This window comes from Ambystoma mexicanum, chromosome 5q, assembly GCF_040938575.1.
Source record: "Ambystoma mexicanum isolate Mex_15411 chromosome 5q, UKY_AmexF1_1, whole genome shotgun sequence".
NCBI classification, from domain to species: Eukaryota; Metazoa; Chordata; class Amphibia; order Caudata; family Ambystomatidae; genus Ambystoma; species Ambystoma mexicanum.
In genome coordinates, this window is record NC_090933.1 from 681,131,780 (window position 1) to 681,148,281 (window position 16,502).

The 16,502-nt window shown below is 49.9% G+C and overlaps 1 protein-coding gene across 1 annotated transcript in view; it reads left to right on the forward strand.

Annotated features, from left to right (window-relative positions):
- Nucleotides 1-16,502, forward strand: part of MCMDC2 (minichromosome maintenance domain containing 2) — a 2,206,017-nt gene that overhangs the window by 559,212 nt on the left and 1,630,303 nt on the right. Inside the window, exon 4 of the mRNA XM_069621139.1 lies at nt 8,123-8,318. Within this exon, the coding sequence (XP_069477240.1) occupies nt 8,123-8,318 (196 nt within the window). The remainder of the gene's footprint in view (nt 1-8,122; nt 8,319-16,502) is intronic.

Below are 16,502 nucleotides of genomic sequence, written 5' to 3' on the forward strand. Positions count from 1 at the left end.
TAAAATTGTTTGGTGTATGTCAGGGCTCTGGCCGCCCGGTCTGCCTGGTGCATCTCCAGCTCTGCCTTCGCTCTTTTGAGGTCTCGGCCGGTAGCTTTGGCTGGGCGCTGGGCTGGGCAATGAAGCCCTCTGGGGCGGGGGCTCCGATGGGGGGGGCAATGCCGCGTGTTGAGCTGCTGAGGAGGACTCTCTGTGTCCAGTGCTCACCACCCCCCAACCTCGCAGTTGTAGCTCTGGTCTGGTGGTTATCAGCCGGTTAACGTGCACTGGGGGAGCCGGCGTGAGGAGCAGGGCTGCCAGAGGGTTGCTGTCTGTTGGTGGCGGGTTCCGTGGGCGTTCAGTGCTCTGAGTAGTGTCCCAGGGGACCGAGGGGCATGCCGCGCGGGGCCCAGGCCGCCGGGAGGGTGTCACGCGTGTATGCGGCAGGGAGGGGTTCCTACCTTCAGCTGTTGCACCAGGGCGGTGTGTAGAGGCCAGGAGTGAAGCACGGGGCCCGGTTTGACCCCCTTGCCTGAGCAGGCCTTTTGGCCGGCGTCCCGAGGGGCCCTCGGCCGCTGAAGTAGAGTGGCGGACTGGTGTGGCGCCGGGCTCCCTGTGAGGATGGTGCGGGCGTGCCTCCCGCCGAGTGCGGCAGCTGCACCAGCGGTCCCGTCAGCTCCTCTCAGGCCGGGGCGGGGGGGGTACTCCAGGCGAATCCCCAGCATGTTGCAGGTCTCAGCTGAAGGTCTTGGGGAAGGTGCCTCCTCCGCTGTGCCTCCTCTCCTTGTTTTCCGCCGGCAGGTGCACCTTACTTTTGGCAGGCGTCCTGGGGGGCCCACAGCCTCTCGGCCGCTGAAGTAGATTGGCAGACAGTGTAGTGATGGGCCCCCTGTGAGGATGGTGCGGGCGGGCCTTCCGCCGAGCGTGGCAGCTGCACCAGCGGTCGCGTCAGCTCCTCTCAGGCCAGGGTGGGGGGGGGCTCCAGGCGTATCCCCAGCAGGTTGCAGGTCTCAGCTGACGGTCTTGGTGAAGTTGCCTCCTCCGCCGTGGCTCCTGTCCTTATTTTCCGCCGGCAGGTGCACCGTACATTACGCGCCGGTCCCGGATCGCAGGATTCTGGCAAGCAGACCTCAGGCACTGGGGGTCTCACAGCAGGTGCAGGCTATTACAGAGTCGGACTCGGAGTGGGGCCTCAGGGGGTGCTCAGTTGGCTGGAGGGCTGGTCCAAGTGACTGCAGTGGCCCGCTCGCTGCAAAGTGGACATCGGAGCTTCTCCGTTGGCATTGCGCCCGCCGTCTTTGGTGCGGGGAGGCTTCACGGCACCCCCCAAAACCAGCTGATTTCTCGGGTTTTCCGGCGGTCCCGTGGGCTAACAGTTGGCCTCTGCGTGCCGGAGCCCTTCGGGAGGCTGAGGCATCGAGCGGGTTTGCTGAAGGTTAGTTTCACCGGGGGATATTGGTGACGGCGCGTGGACCCGGTCGGGAGACCAACCGTCATGGCGCCAAGCCATGCCCCCCAGATAAAATCATGTATTAAATGTAAATGCGATTTTGGAATGGGGGAGGACGCAAGGTTCCAATATGCCCAGCTGAGACATTGGGCCCTAAATCCAAGAAAGAAGATGGCAGCGACACGACTGCTAACCCCCTTCGAGAAATGTGTGACCTCTAGCTCGGGGGACAAACATTTGGTTGGGGACCTGTACAGGCTGATCAAGGAGGGGTAAGAGGAAGGGGCGAGAAAGTTCATGGTCAATTGGGAAAGGGAGGCTGAACAAGAGTTCGAGCTAGAGCAATGGACTACCCTGTGGACGAATATCCCAGGATGGCCCACTCATTGCAAGTCCAAGAAATTTGGATGGAAATGATGTATCAGTGGCATCTCACCCCGAGCAGACTGACAAAAATGTACTGAACGGCCCCGGACAATGCTGGAGTGGGTGCGGGGCTGAGGCCACCTGGGGCCACATTTGGTGGCGCTGCCCAATCGTTGGAAATTTCTGAGACATGATCCAGGAAGCAATCAGGGGTATATTGGGTATAGAGAAAAAGCCAAATGTGGGCCTGTTCATACTGTGATTGGACGGAGAGGTAGAAAAACTGCCCACGAAGGCCCAGCGTAAGGTCTACGTCATTCTGGTAATGGCAGGTGCCTTATTGGTGATGCAAAAATGGAAAGCAAAAGAACCACCATCTGAACACAAATAGGTGGCCAAAGTGTGGATTTGGTGTGGAGTTTAATGTTGATTGTAATAATGGAAAAATGCCAATAAAAACATATTGGAAAAAAAAGATGTCCTCCGTCATAAACCAATTAATCTAACCCTAACACTATAAACATAAGTCTTTTAACTAAAGTGAAGTTCATATTTCCTTCACCCGGAGAATGACTCCCTTCTCCTGGCTGCACCAGTCTTCTAGCAGATGTAACTGCTTCAATGTCCCATCACAAAGGACCAGGCAAGGACTCCTTCTCCTGGCCCTTCTATAAAAGTTCTCCAAAGTGGTCTTTAAGCACTCTTGCAGATAACCTGGATGAGTTTCTTTAACTCCTTCCAGGAAGTAGTAAAACTCAGTCTTATTTGGCTTCCATTTAACACTACGATGATGGAATTCTATTCTCGGGTTTTCTATATCTTTCATCTTTCTTGTATGTCTCTCTTCTGGTATCTATATCTCGTAATGGGGGGATTGTTTCCCAAAGCTCTTAGTCTTTCCTTTGACGTTTCTTGGGCCACAGCGACGAGGGAGCCAACTCCCGATGCCCTCTGTTTTAGCAGAGGTATTTGGTGAACCACTTTGATGAGGGAGATGGCTCCCGTTCCACTCTGCTTGAGGAGTGGTATTGGGTGGACCACTGCAACGAGGGATATGATTCCCGATGCACTTTGCTTGGGCAGTGGTATTGACTTGGCTACTGCGACGAGGGAGATGACTCCCAATGCTCTCTCCTTGGGCAGTGGTATTGGGCTGACCACTGCGACGAGAGAGATGACTCCCAAATGTTCTCTGTTTGAGTTGGGCCTCTTCCCGGACCCCACCTGATCTTCCCACTGTTTCCTTTACCTACGGACCCTTGGGGACATGACTGTTTCTTCACAGGGTCTCGCAGGGCCTCTCCTCCTCCTTGCTTCCTGTGCGGCTCTGCAGGAGGCTGGTGGTCTCAGTGTCGTTTCTGGGCCCAATGGTCTATCTTTCTGCAGTCATGCAACCAACAAGTGAGTTGGTTCCCTGCGAGCTCCCAGGACGTTCCAGCAACGTCCTGTTCTTCTTGTCCCCCTCCTGGAGAGACGGGTCTGCTTCGGTTGCAGTGTTCATTTGTGTTCATATCTCGGGAGGATAGCTCAGCAGCAACATGCTCGCCTTGGAAGCAAGATGACACAGAGCAGCACAGGTTTGATCCCCGCGTCCGCGCTTAGAAACCTCTGGGTATTAAGCGCGTTATAAATAACTGATCATATCATATATCATACTCTCTCTGGGGAGAAGTGACGAGACCTGGTGAATCATCATACTACTTACTTGTGAATGCAATTCTCCATCCTGGGTATCTTCATTGAATTCATAAATGCCCCTTCTGCCTCCCATCAATAGTTAGGAATCTCGATTATTAAATCAAAGCAAGATAATTTTGCTTAAAGGGCTAGATCACCCCAGAACTTCCCTAAAAAGAACCGACTGCGGGGTGGGCCCAAGATGACAGAGTGATCAGATGTGGTTTCTTCATCCTGATCCCCTCATCTACCGGACTCCAGCTGATTCCACCACGGCTTGAAGATCTTGTACGATATGGCACATCAAAAACTCTGAAGGAAACATCAGCGGGATCAGCGCCTATTTCCATTAGGTACCTGTGGAAGAGAGACTGACGGGAATAGGTGAGGTGATACAAGACCCAGAACCACTGTGTGCACCTTCCCGGAGTTGCAAAGGGAGGAAGACATAGTCCCTGCTCTTATGTTTTTTTTTCATGAAGAGAAAGGGGGCCACCAGAAGAAGCACAGACGTCCACCGGAGCTGGCTTGGGGGAGCTGCCAAGAGCATCTGTGGAACTGGGTGAGTGAGAGGCCCCCACACCCCCTCATAGACATCCAGAGGTTTGAACGGGGAGGCAGAGGTGCAGTGGCACAATAGCCATAGAATGGAGGAATACTGGTCCGGGGAAAAGACATGTTGCAATGCTCTGGTGGCACTGTTAATACAGATGGTGTCCAAGTTAACTGGAAAAGCAAAAGATCCGTGCATGCAGGCTTTCCTTACCCCATCCACCTCAAGTAAGCAGAATACCATCCAAAGGATGGAGAGGGAGAAGTGTCCAGAAGACCCACCAGCAGAGGGGACTGTGCTTACTTCTGAGTTACTCCAGCATTCATTGCAAGGGCACAAAGAGGACATTAAAGCACATCCCGGACCGAGCTGGTGGCAGTTTTGCGTTTGGAGCTATCATCAGCAATAGGTGAGACCCATTGTTGGTTGCGGCGTACATGCTGATCAGAATGAGGAGGCTTTTGCTGCGCTGAAGAGAAGTATACCCCGAATATTGGATGATTAAAAGCACCTGAAGGACACTGTGGAAAACAATACAACTCGAATGCAAAGACCTGGAAAACAAGAAGAGAAAATCTATAGTGTTACTTGCCCACCTACACCTGTCTGCCCCTGCATGTACCCAGCCCCACCATTATATCCCTGTTACACTACTCTATCAGACAGGTCACTCACTCAAAAAAGGGCCTCATACACTCAAAGTTGGAGCAAACTCTACTTCAGTAATTTTCCAAAGATATTTGCCCTTGGAAGACTTACACAAAGCAGACACGTTGGCACTCGCACGTGCATTTTGTAACCACTAATCAATGGATAACAGTTCCAGGCTAGATGCACAACGTATACAGGTTGTCCTGTGCAACATTTATACGTGAACATTTCTTTCATAATATTTGTGGTGATCCCTCAGAGTTGACCCATCTGCCCAATGGGAGTCTGCGTTGTAATCCCCTATAACTACAGAGGAAACGGGACGGACTGTAGGACTAATAAGTTGCTTACTGTAGTGACTACTGTATTGCTAGTGCATAGTCCACTTTCCTCCATGTGGCCCCCCTTGCCATCGCCCTTACAAAATTAAATCATTACATATTGCACTAATAAAAGGACTGGTGGGTGGGTGTAGTTAGAATACGCGAGGAGGGACTTGTGTAGGTAACATGTTGCACATGCTCACTGCACAATTGTTCAATTTAACACTGCTTTACGTCATGCTCGGGTCCTGCCCTATCTGAAACAAACAGGATATCACACAAGTATGGAGGAAAACGAACTGTGGACTAGGAGTAAAGAGGTCACTACGGTGGGTAATTTTTTCTATCTAATGTAGGATTTTTCTAAAATGGCCCACATTGCCCTGTTGACAGGCCTACTGTCTGCTCTTGTGCTGGATCATATTTTTCAAGTCAAGAGTCTTCATATAGAGAAGTCAAAACTAAATATGAACACAGGTCAGACTGCAATTACATTTCCAGAGCTGCCAGTTGGCCCTATGACATGTGACATTTGCAGTTAGTCCTGCCTTTTTTTAGAAATAGAACCTTCCATTTATTTTAATTTGTTTGTATACTATGAATCTAGCTCGAGAGCAGCTGAGTGCTTTAAAACAGAAGGGTTGTAAAGCACTAGGTGCTTAACTAACGTTCCAGTATTGGGCTTGGCATTTTATACTGTAGCACTGTTCTGTTGATGGAGGGAAGGATTTTTATTTGTCCAGCAGTTATTGTTAAAAGAGCCACATTTGTAGTGCTTTGCAGAACTGGAAGATGGTGGGGGTATTTCTATCCTTTGTTGGAGTTGAGTTTCAGATGGTAGGTGCATAACAGTATAATGACGGTTTTCAAGGCTACTCTTAATGGGCTTGCTCAAACTAAAAACCTTTGATAGTTTTGGTATGTGAGGTGCCAAAGCCTCGGGAGGTGTGGAGTTTAGCCACAAAGTATGGTTGGGTAAATTTCGAGACTGCTTTGTAGGTGACGTGCACTTTTGAATATGATTGAACAGTGTTGAAAAGATACGGTTGAATTTGCGGGTGACCCGTAATGAGGTGGGCTGCGGCACGGTCGGCTGTCTTGTGGGAGGCCAGGTGTGCAGCCGGAAGCCAGTAAGGAAGGCATTCTCCCATTGATGTGTGAGATCACAAAGCCTTGGACCACCGTGCGGAAGTCATGCAGGGGATGAAAGGTTTTATTTTGTGAATCATGGGCATCTGCAGCCACACGGTTTGCGTCTTTTTGGCTATGTGCTTTTAGGATAGGCTACTGTCAACAACGGAGTCCAGGGCTGACTTTGACATCTGAGGGATTAATTCTTCCAGGCACATGTCAACCAGCCTTTGTTGCACAAGTTGGTTTTTGGTGGTGGAACAGATGGGGATGAATTTGGTCTTAGTGGGCTTCGGTTTGAGGGAGGTGTTTGACATCCATGTGTGGATGGTAGCCATGCATTTGCAGAGGTAAGCACGGACCTGGGGCCACTAACCTTAAGGTAAAACTGAGTGTTGTCAAAGTACTGATGCATGGCTATATTTGGGTCATTTAGGGGAGTTCCCAAGGGTTTGTGTGTGGATTGAAGATGATTGGGAAGAGGATGGAACGTTGGTGGACCCTGTGCGTGCGTCAATGGGGGTCAGTTGGATCTAAATGAGCCCATCTGTACAGCCTAGTGTTTGCAAGATAGGTAGGATGCAAACACTTTCAGGATGGTTTCAGAGAGGTCCACCTTGTTGGAGAATAGGGAGAGGAGTGTTAGGTGGCCAACTGTTTCGGCTGCCAAGAGAACTGAAAGGACTAAGAGTCCCCTGTGTTGGTGATTGACAGCACATCGTCCACTACTTGGATGGTTGCAGTCTCAGAGCTGCATTTGGGGTGGAAGCCGGACTGGTAATCACAGAGGAGACCAAGTTGCGTCTTGGTCAGGCCTGTACTTGTAGCAGGTTGACAACATTGCTTTGTCTTTTTGATGTTTGTAACATCAACCTGTCACAAGTACAGACCTGACCAAGACACAACATGATTCTATCTATGAAATGTGCCATCATATTTTTTCATGAATAAAGCATTGGGGAGAACTCCTTGACAAGCACTGTTAGCGCAAAGTTGCCTTTCGTCTTTCTATACCTAATGTAACCTCCTCTGGGCACTCTTGGTGTGGCCCCAGACCAAGGCACATGCAGCACACATAATAAACATAATATCTTCAGACTTGACACATGGTCAGCGCAGGTGATAACACTGTGCATCACCCACCCCTCCTGCTCCATCATTTAAGTAGTATAATGCTATTGACATGAGCACTGTCGGTTTTTCTTCTGCCTGGTGCAATGTTATGACAGACAAATGACATCCACAAGGTAATTTATTGTTTGTGATTGGGTGGCTCGCTGACACCAAAATGTAATGTTTTTCAGATGGCCGTTTTGCTGATATGCTACCTAACATGCAGGTCAAAACAGTGTAATCTCCATTAACAAAAGATATACAACAACTTTTATATTATTTGTCCTGAAATAGTCTTTGCAAAAAGCACACCATTCCACTCAGAAAAGGCTTGGTTCTGCGTAAGTGTAGTAGAGTAAAAACAATGCTATTGCAGATTTTCTAGGACAAGCAACTGTGCAGTTCCATGAGTTTCAACATTAATAAAATGTTGTAGCTACTCTGAGAAATGTAATTTGCACTTTGCTATAAATATTGAAATGTTCACACACTAAAGGATATTCAAGAGGAGCAATCCTTTTTCTGCATTCACATTATTAATTGTAAGTTCAGAATCTTGATTTAATATATTAACTGTGCTGAATAAATTTAATGGGTTACTAAAAAGAGACCAGTCTCAGTATCTGAGGGTCATGAGATTTTGGATGTGAAATGTGAAGAAATTCATGAATCTGTTTACATCTGTTATTGAGAAAAGTTATAAATACACAACTCGGAGCTGATATTGGTCTACCAGTCCTTTATTACTGAAAGCCTTTGGAGCCTTGAATAGCATTGGAGCAGAACTTGACTTGTTAAACTACTTTTGTATATCTTTGTTTGTCTCCATCATAATCATATGTTATCTTTGTTACTAACTTTGTTTTTGTTTTTTTTTAGATTCACGTGGTGTTAAAGCTGACACATTTGCCAACACTTCCAAGTTATTACCTCAGTCTTCATGAGTTTCCGTTTGATTACACATCTCAGAGATTTTATTTGCTAGAGGGAATAGTAGTTGCAATGACTGTTGTAACTAAATACACACAAGGTGCAAGGTTCCTTTGCTCTGAAGAAAGCTGTCCATTTTCAGAAGGTAACACATTTAGTTGTAGCATTTAAGCAATACAGAATACACATCTTGTATATTTCAGTAATAGGTAAGTGGAAATTGAATAATGTTACTAGTCAAACAGGTTCGGAGATGATGATGGAATTAATTGCTTGAAAGAATCACACCATGAAAAGCAGAGCAATAAGAAGTCGGCTGCCTTTAGGCATTGTATTATGTTTTTTAAGCTAATGACAACAGAAAACGAATGTGATGCACTGCTGTTTAATCCGTCCTTTTCATGAACGCACATGTAAAGGTTTCTGACGCCCAACCTTTCCTCTGTTGAAGTGGTGGTGTCAAGCGATTGTTTTATGTTGGACTTCATGGGGGTCATTTTGATGGGCCTGCAGCATGCATTTCAGGTGAGAAACGAAGCATACAAATGCCGTGCATAGTTTATCTGCCCCACATGATAACGGTTCTCACATAATAGAGATGCAGACCTATTGCAAGAAATGTGCGTTAAAAAGACTGGTCGTTCAGAGGTTCTGATGTTGCATGTAGGAATTGTACAATTTCACCGCATATAAACAGGCAGCCTTATCACGTATAGTCTACGTGTGAAAAATACAACCAGTACTCAGACTTTATCTCCTAAAATTATTTGGAAAAATAGCGCTCTGAGCAAGTCCAAAGTGGGTGGGAAGTCGCACAGCATGTCCATATCAGCCGAACAAGCCACATCAGCCACTAAAACATGCCACCCATGGACCCATCGCCCAATAAGTGTTTGTGAACATCATAAAAAGTGATTAATGGCAATAGTCTGTAAAATGTAGTCATTTTTGAAGCAGCACAACTTTTGATTGGCCTGAGGCAAATTCATTATTTTCTAGCAACTGCTCTATTGAACCACCTGCAGCAGCACCCCGCCAATCCTGGCAAGTAGCCCATCAGCCTGCCCTGCAGCTTCCCAGCAAGTAGCCCATCAACCTGCCCTGCAACTCCCAGCAGGTATCCCAAAACCTTCCCAGCAGCCTCTCCAGCAGCAGCACCAGGTAAGGCGGAGGAGAGTGTGAAGGATGTACACACTCAGAATATATATGCCACAGTTGTCACAGTTAGACGACCGACCTCACCACCTATCACCTAGGCCTGTCCACTAAAATCATCCTCATCACAGAAAAAGAGCACGACCTGCAGCCCAAAGGGACATCATAACACCCACCCCCTCCCAAATGTTGAGTCTGCATACTGGTTTCCATTCTGTGCAAGGGACACCTTCAAGCATACAGTGGCACTGGCATGTGGCATAACCTACCCCTGCATTTCATGGCGGCGTCACTATAATGCCTTTCCCACCGGCACCAACCCATTGTCATCAGGTTGTATGCTATTGCTGCGTTCCTCAATTTGGTGGGTGTCGAGGATAGTATTCATGCAGCCCTTGTACCACCCAAGGTACGAGAGTGTGTCTTGCATGCCACCAACGTGCAACTCCATGCTTGAGCAAGATCCCCAGGCTCATCACATGACTTCATACGCCTGTGCCAAAGCAATCTGTGAAGCATCATGGGGGGAGCACAACAATGCTAGGCATGGCTGCTCGGTGTGTACATGATACCACACAACCACAGAAATGCATATCATCATAAACCTTCCAATTCTGCACCTGTACCGCATAGCACACTGCGCACACATCAGTTGGTCAGAGCACTCGTTGGGGGACATGTCCTGCAGAACCAATTACTAGAAGAATAAAACATATGCGCATATGAAGATACATTGACAGACTGTTAACCATATCATATGGCCATGTCCTTGTGGCACATAAGACAACTAACTGGTCCTCATGGTGCTCCTAAAAACTCCTATGAGCATGGTCATGTGGCCCGACCATTTATAGCAAGATCTGCTCCCTGATGAACACATAACTCTTACTTGTCTACAGAAAATCCTGTGCACGATCACAGAGCATGTCCAGAACTCTCAGAATGTAGGACCTTGCAGAAATTCCAAAATGGTGGGATAAGCACTGACTATCTCCCAGGTGAAACCGTGATTTTCACCTTTCTGCATGGTCATGTAGCCAGAAGAGTCATGACAAGACCTGCTCCGTGATGAACCCATAAGTCTCACTTATTGTCCAAGTACTGCAGAAAATCACGTGCACGCCAGTGGTCGAAGTGTACGAAAAGAAGTAGTGGGACTATGTTCCCTCCTGGTCTGCCCCCACTCCCGACAAACCCCATTGCCGTGCCCCATCCCACGCACAATACAAACCACCAAACACAGGTGCCTGCTATTTAAGGGAATGCTCATTGCAGTGCACTGGAAGTGCACGTTTCAACTTCTTCCTACACTTTTATTTTAAAACAAAACCATTCCGGAACGGTTTCTTTTTAAAATAAAAGTATAGGAACAGTAAAACTTAATTTAAAAAAGTAGAGGAGCACCGCTCCCGCCCACTTCGACCCCTGGTGCACGCTCACAGAGCATGCCCAGAACACTCAAAATGGAGCACTTGTCAAAATCACAAAATGGGGGCACAACACTGACTATCTCCAAAGTAAAACAGTGGTTTTCACCTCTTTCCTCCTTCTGATAGCTGACTCTGGATCCCCTATCAGAGCTTGCCTGATACCTCATTACAGCAGCCGCTGACCCAGACAGCATCAGCATGATGTGCCACAGATACATACATGTAACCCAGTTGAGCTGGCACTCGATGCGTTGCAAAAGCTCCTTGAGTACTGTGAGAAACCAAAGGGTGTCTCACTTGCTAGTCCCAGGGGATCTCTCTCTCAGGTGGCCATGGCACGGCCATCGTCTTTGGACCCAGACCTTGGGGGTGGACCAGTGCGGGAGGATCACCTGGGTGAGGGATCTTTGGGGAGTGGGGGTGAGACAAGTGATGATGAGACACGGTATCCCCCCTTTCCCATGCCCATACTCCATTCTATTTTATAGGATTCTCTGACATCCCAACCCCCATCCCCTGTCTACACAAACACTGGGCCGAGGAAGAGGAGGAATGAGAGAAAATAGGCTAACCCTTACATATCCCATTGGACATGTCCCATTAATAAGGTCAGGCAAAGTCAGGCACTTGACCTTATTCACATACATCTGATACCCATTAGCTACCCCCACACAGATAAAAGGACGAACATGGAGACACTCTCAGAGCAAGGCGGAACACGAGAAGGAGCAGATCTTCCGGGACGAAGGCAAATTCACTAGATCGAGGGACCACAGTGAGGGGCTGGGAAACCCTGAACATCCCTGCAGGAGGTTGTTGCCTTCGGGAAACAGTGAGAGATACGCGGAGAAGGCCAGAACCCAGACAAGAAGAAGCCTGTATTGTGTTTCAAGGACGCCAGCGACCCTCCCGCAAAGCCACAGAGAACAGAAAAGAATGCACACAACCGGTGAGTTAGCGAAAGACATGAAAGTCCGGTTTGTGTCAACGAAAGATTGAAGCCGCAACAGTGTATCTCACAATTGAAGGTTGCGCGCATGCTGATGAGACTCGAAAGAAATCAAACCTGTAGTGAACTTTAAAGTCAGCAGTAACTGTGAAGACAGTGATACAGAGTAGCAGAGTGGTCCGGCAAAAGGAAACAGCCAACACAAATGTTGATGTTTGTTATAAAGCAACAAAGTGAATTAACTTTGAAATACGCGATAGTCAAGATTAACCCTGACAAAAGGGGACGTTAAAAGGTGATTGCTTTAAGAGAAAAACTTCTTTGGACTTTTTTTAACTACCCAGTCCAAGAGACACTGGGGCAAATATCATAAGGAAGAACTGAAGGGAAAGTCGAAGTGGTCCTGCAGAGGTTTTGTGGAAAAGCCTTGCACATTTGAAAGTCTTCGACATCAGTGAAAGGTCCGAGCCTGTCAGGAATCACAGATCCTGGAAACTCTGGCACACGTGGAAATTGCATTGATTCACCATTCTACCTCCTCTTCCAATATGGCCGCCGTCATGAGCCGTCTAAACTTCAGTCAGTATCAGCCTAGATACACTCGCTCTCCAACAAGGGGAGTCCCAGCATAAAACGCAGTTTGAACATTACTCGCTGCATTGCTACTTCTTAGCGTGCCTCCTGGAAACTTCTTAAGCTGCCTTCAATGCTGACTTGGATTATCCAGCATCTCCCGAACTCAGTAACTCTTTCCCACCTGCTGTTTCTACTCGCCGGTCCCCTTAACCAGCTTCTGTATCTTGCGCTTGTTGCGCATTCCCGCTCTGCCCTTCCTTTCCTATTCCCGCTGTTCTTCAGCTCTGCTACCCGTTATTCTCCCTGACACTGTTTTGCCTTATCTGACGGCGCACTTTCCGTGCCCCCCCTTCCAGTCCACCTCTGTGCACTGAAGGGCTACTTTGTCAGTGACGGCACGTTTGCTGGACTCGCGCTCCTTGCCTTTCGAAGGGATTGTGTCCTCTGACGTATTCCACATCTATGACAGGTAATCACCACAGTTGTGATGCTTTGGAAAAATTTTCGGCGTCGGAGTCCTACGTCGATGACGTCGATACACTGTCCCTCGAGGGGCTCCGTCGAGCCGACGTCACCTGATGTTATAAGTAGGACGCACGACGCCGTAGCCTCAGTTCTGTTTTATCCGCGAACATGTTCACTTCGGAATCTCGGCGCGCCTCGGTTCTTCTCCTGATTAAATCGGTTCTTCGAACTTGGTTATTTGTGAAGTATCATGTCTTCGTCTTCTTCTACCCCACGGTCGGACTTCAAGAAGTGTAGGGACTGCGGTTCCAAGATGTCGCTGACGGACCCGCACAACGCCTGCCTCTGGTGCCTCAGGGAGGACCACGCCACCGATGACTGTGACAAATTCCAGTCTTTGATGTCAAAGGCCTTGCGGGAGCGTAAGAAGAAGTTGACTGTAGGTAGGGTTTCCAAACCCCGAAAGTCGAAATCCGCTGGGGTTTCGACCGACGATTCGAGGGGCGACTCTCCGTGTCGGCGTAAGTCCAGGGGGTCTCGGTCCCGGAGTGGTTCCTGCCATTCCTCTGCCTCTTCTAGGCACTCGTGGAAGTGCCATCACAGGTCGCCTTCCTTGTCCGAGGACTCCACCAGACGGCAGGTAGCTTGTCCCAACAAGCATTAATCTCCGGCGGAATGGGAGACGTTTCGCATGGCGATTTTTGAATCGCAGGGCTCCGTTCCGTCCGTGCCTTCGAGAGAAGCTGGCAAGGAACGCGCTCAGGCCACCGCTCCCACGCCTTCGGGCTCGGGCGGTCGGCGCGATCATCGGGAACCTTTGAGGTCCCGATCGGACAAGGTAGATCCCTCTAGCCATGCCCGCTCCAGGTCCCGGTCCTCAACGCCCTCGAGACCGTTGGAGCTTGTGAGGCCTTCTTTGAAGGCATCAATGCCATCAGCGCCATGTCCGTCGAGGGACTCTCTCGAGGCTTCGCCTCCGAGGAAGTCATCGGCGCCGAGGCCGTCCATGGACACGCTCGGGGCTCCGGCCTCCAAGCCGTTGTCGAAGCCATCGGCACCTCACTCAACGCTGATTCCGTCGACGCCCTCGGTGCCTTTTGAGGAGGCTTTATCGGAGGTACCCCCCGGAGACCGGTGGAAACCCCGAGGAAGGCCCTCAGGAAGTCAATAAGGCCTGTGTTTGAGCCATTTTCTGTGCCCTCATCCAGGGATTTGTTCCAGCCTCTGGATTACATCTCTGAGGTGAATGAAGGGTCTGATGTGGAAGGTTTGGTTCTTGATGAGGTTCCTGATGACCTGTTGTCTGGTCATAGCCAGATGAAAGACCTGCGTCAATCTTTGCATGATGCCAGTGGTCTGGACACCTCCCCGGAGGTGGAATCTGGCAGGCCTGAGCCTGGTACACACACCGAGTCATCGTACCAGCGTCTCATGTCGAGGGTGACAGAGTACTTGGGGTGGTTTGCTCCACCCGTGGATTTTCTGCAGGAGGACCTGACCGATATCTTGGACCAAGGTCCACCCTCTGACCCGGTGCTGCCATTTCTTATGGCCTTACAAAGAAGGGTGGCGGCAACTTGGACTGCTCCGGAGAGTCTCCCGGCAGTGAATAAGTCGTTGCCGAAAAAATACCGTCCAGCCAGTGGCGACCCCGGCTACTTATCTGCGCACCCCACTCTGGAGAGTTTGATGGTGCAGGCAGCTACGACCCCAGCGAAACAGGCGGCGTACCCTACCATCCCTCCTGATATGGACGACAAGCACTTCGACGGTTGGGCGAAGAAAGTATTTTCATCTGGGGGAATGGCTTTAAAGGCAGCCAACTCCGTTTGTGCCTTGGCAAGATTCACTCACACTTTGTGGAATTGTGTATCTTTAGCGGCTGAACATATTCCCGAAGGGGAGGAACAGGATGGTTTTCTTGCCCTCGTTCAGGATGGCAAGGATACCATGTGTGAATCCGTTCAGTCGGGTCTGGATGTGGCAGACTGTGTCAGCCGGTCCATGGCGGTAAGCACTGTGATGCGCAGGTTTGCGTGGTTGCGGAAGTCAGGGTTTGCTCCTGATGTACAGTACCGACTTCTCAGCATGCCCTTTGATGGTGACCATCTTTTTGGCAGCAAGGCTGACGAGAGCCTTGACAGGTTGCAGACCTCCAAAGCTGCAGCGAAGTCGTTGAGCGCTGCAGTTCGTCAACCTCTGCCTTTTCGTCCTAGGGGACAGCAATGGAGGGGAGGTTCCTTTCGATACTACTCATCCTTTGGTAGATCGAGGGGGGCTACGTAGGAGTACCAGAGGTGGAAAACAAGGTACTCGAGGTGCCAGAGCCGCTCGGGCAGTTGCCTCTTTGCCCTCAGGCACTGCCGCACCCGCTTCAGCTCAGTCATGAGGCCATGTCTCATGGTTCGTCGGTTGGGGGAAGGCTGGTGCAGCATCTTGTAGAATGGTGTGCCATTACTTCAGATGTGTGGATTCTGGAGATCATAGCCCACAGCTACTGTCTTCCTTTCCGGCAGAGGCCTCACGACAATCCACCGGGGAAGCTCTCTTTGAGGAGTCCGGATCCGCTCCTTGCGCAGGAAATCAAATCCCTGCTGGAGAAAGGCGACATAGAACTGGTGCCTGTAGCGGAGAGGAACAAGGGATGGTATTCCCCATATTTTTTCATCCCGAAAAAAGACAGGGGATTGAGACCCATCATGGACTTGCATGGTTTGAACAAACTCCTCAGGAAGGACAAGTTCAAGATGGTTACTCTCTCTCAAGTCCTCCAGGCCGTTCAACTTCAGGACTGGTTGGTGTCTCTGGACCTCAAGGATGCTTACTTTCATGTGCCGATTCATCCCAAGCACAAAAAGTACCTGAGGTTTGCGGTTGGCGACTTGCATTTTCAGTTTCGGGTCCTGCCGTTCGGATTGACCTCCGCCCCGAGGGTCTTCACCAAGCTAATGGTGGTGGTGGCAGCGTATCTCAGGAAAGGGGGGATTCACGTCTACCCCTAACTGGACGATTGGTTGAAGAGGGCGCGCTCTCCCGAGCAAGTCCTGGATCATCTGTCAGTCACCTGCCACTCCCTTCACAAGCTGGGCTTCTCCCTCAACTTAAAGAAGTCCCACTTGACGCCAACCCAGCGGCTCCAGTACATCGGAGCAGTGCTCGACGCATCCCTGGGACAGTGTTCACCTCCCCAGGTGAGGGCTCATCACATTCTGCAGATGGTGAACAAGATTCAACATGCCCAGAGTCTCCCGGCGTTCGAGTTCTTGAGGTTGCTCGGCCTCATGGCATCCTGCATTCTACTAGTGCCAGAGGCCAGGCTGCGGATGAGATCTCTGCAGTGGGCTCTCAAGATGCAGTGGTCGCAGTCCTCCGGCAGGATGTTGGATCCTGTTCAGGTGCCGCCCTCGGTCGCCCGGGATCTTCTGTGGTGGGCCGTCGAAGGCAATCTGATGAAGGGGGCTCCATTTTGGCTACCCTGGCCGGATGTAACGATCGTGACGGATGCATCCCTCACAGGATGGGGAGCTCATGCCAACCAGTTGACAGTCAGCGGTCGTTGGTCTCCGTCGGAGTCCAGACTCCATATCAATCTGTTGGAGCTGAGGGCCATCAGGCTAGCTCTGAGGGCTTTTCTGCCGTCTGTGTGGGGGAAGAATGTCCTGATTCTGATGGACAATACAGTGGCCATGCACTACCTCAACAAAAAGGGGGGGCAGGGTCTCTCCCTCTGTGCAGAGAGGCGATGCAGCTCTGG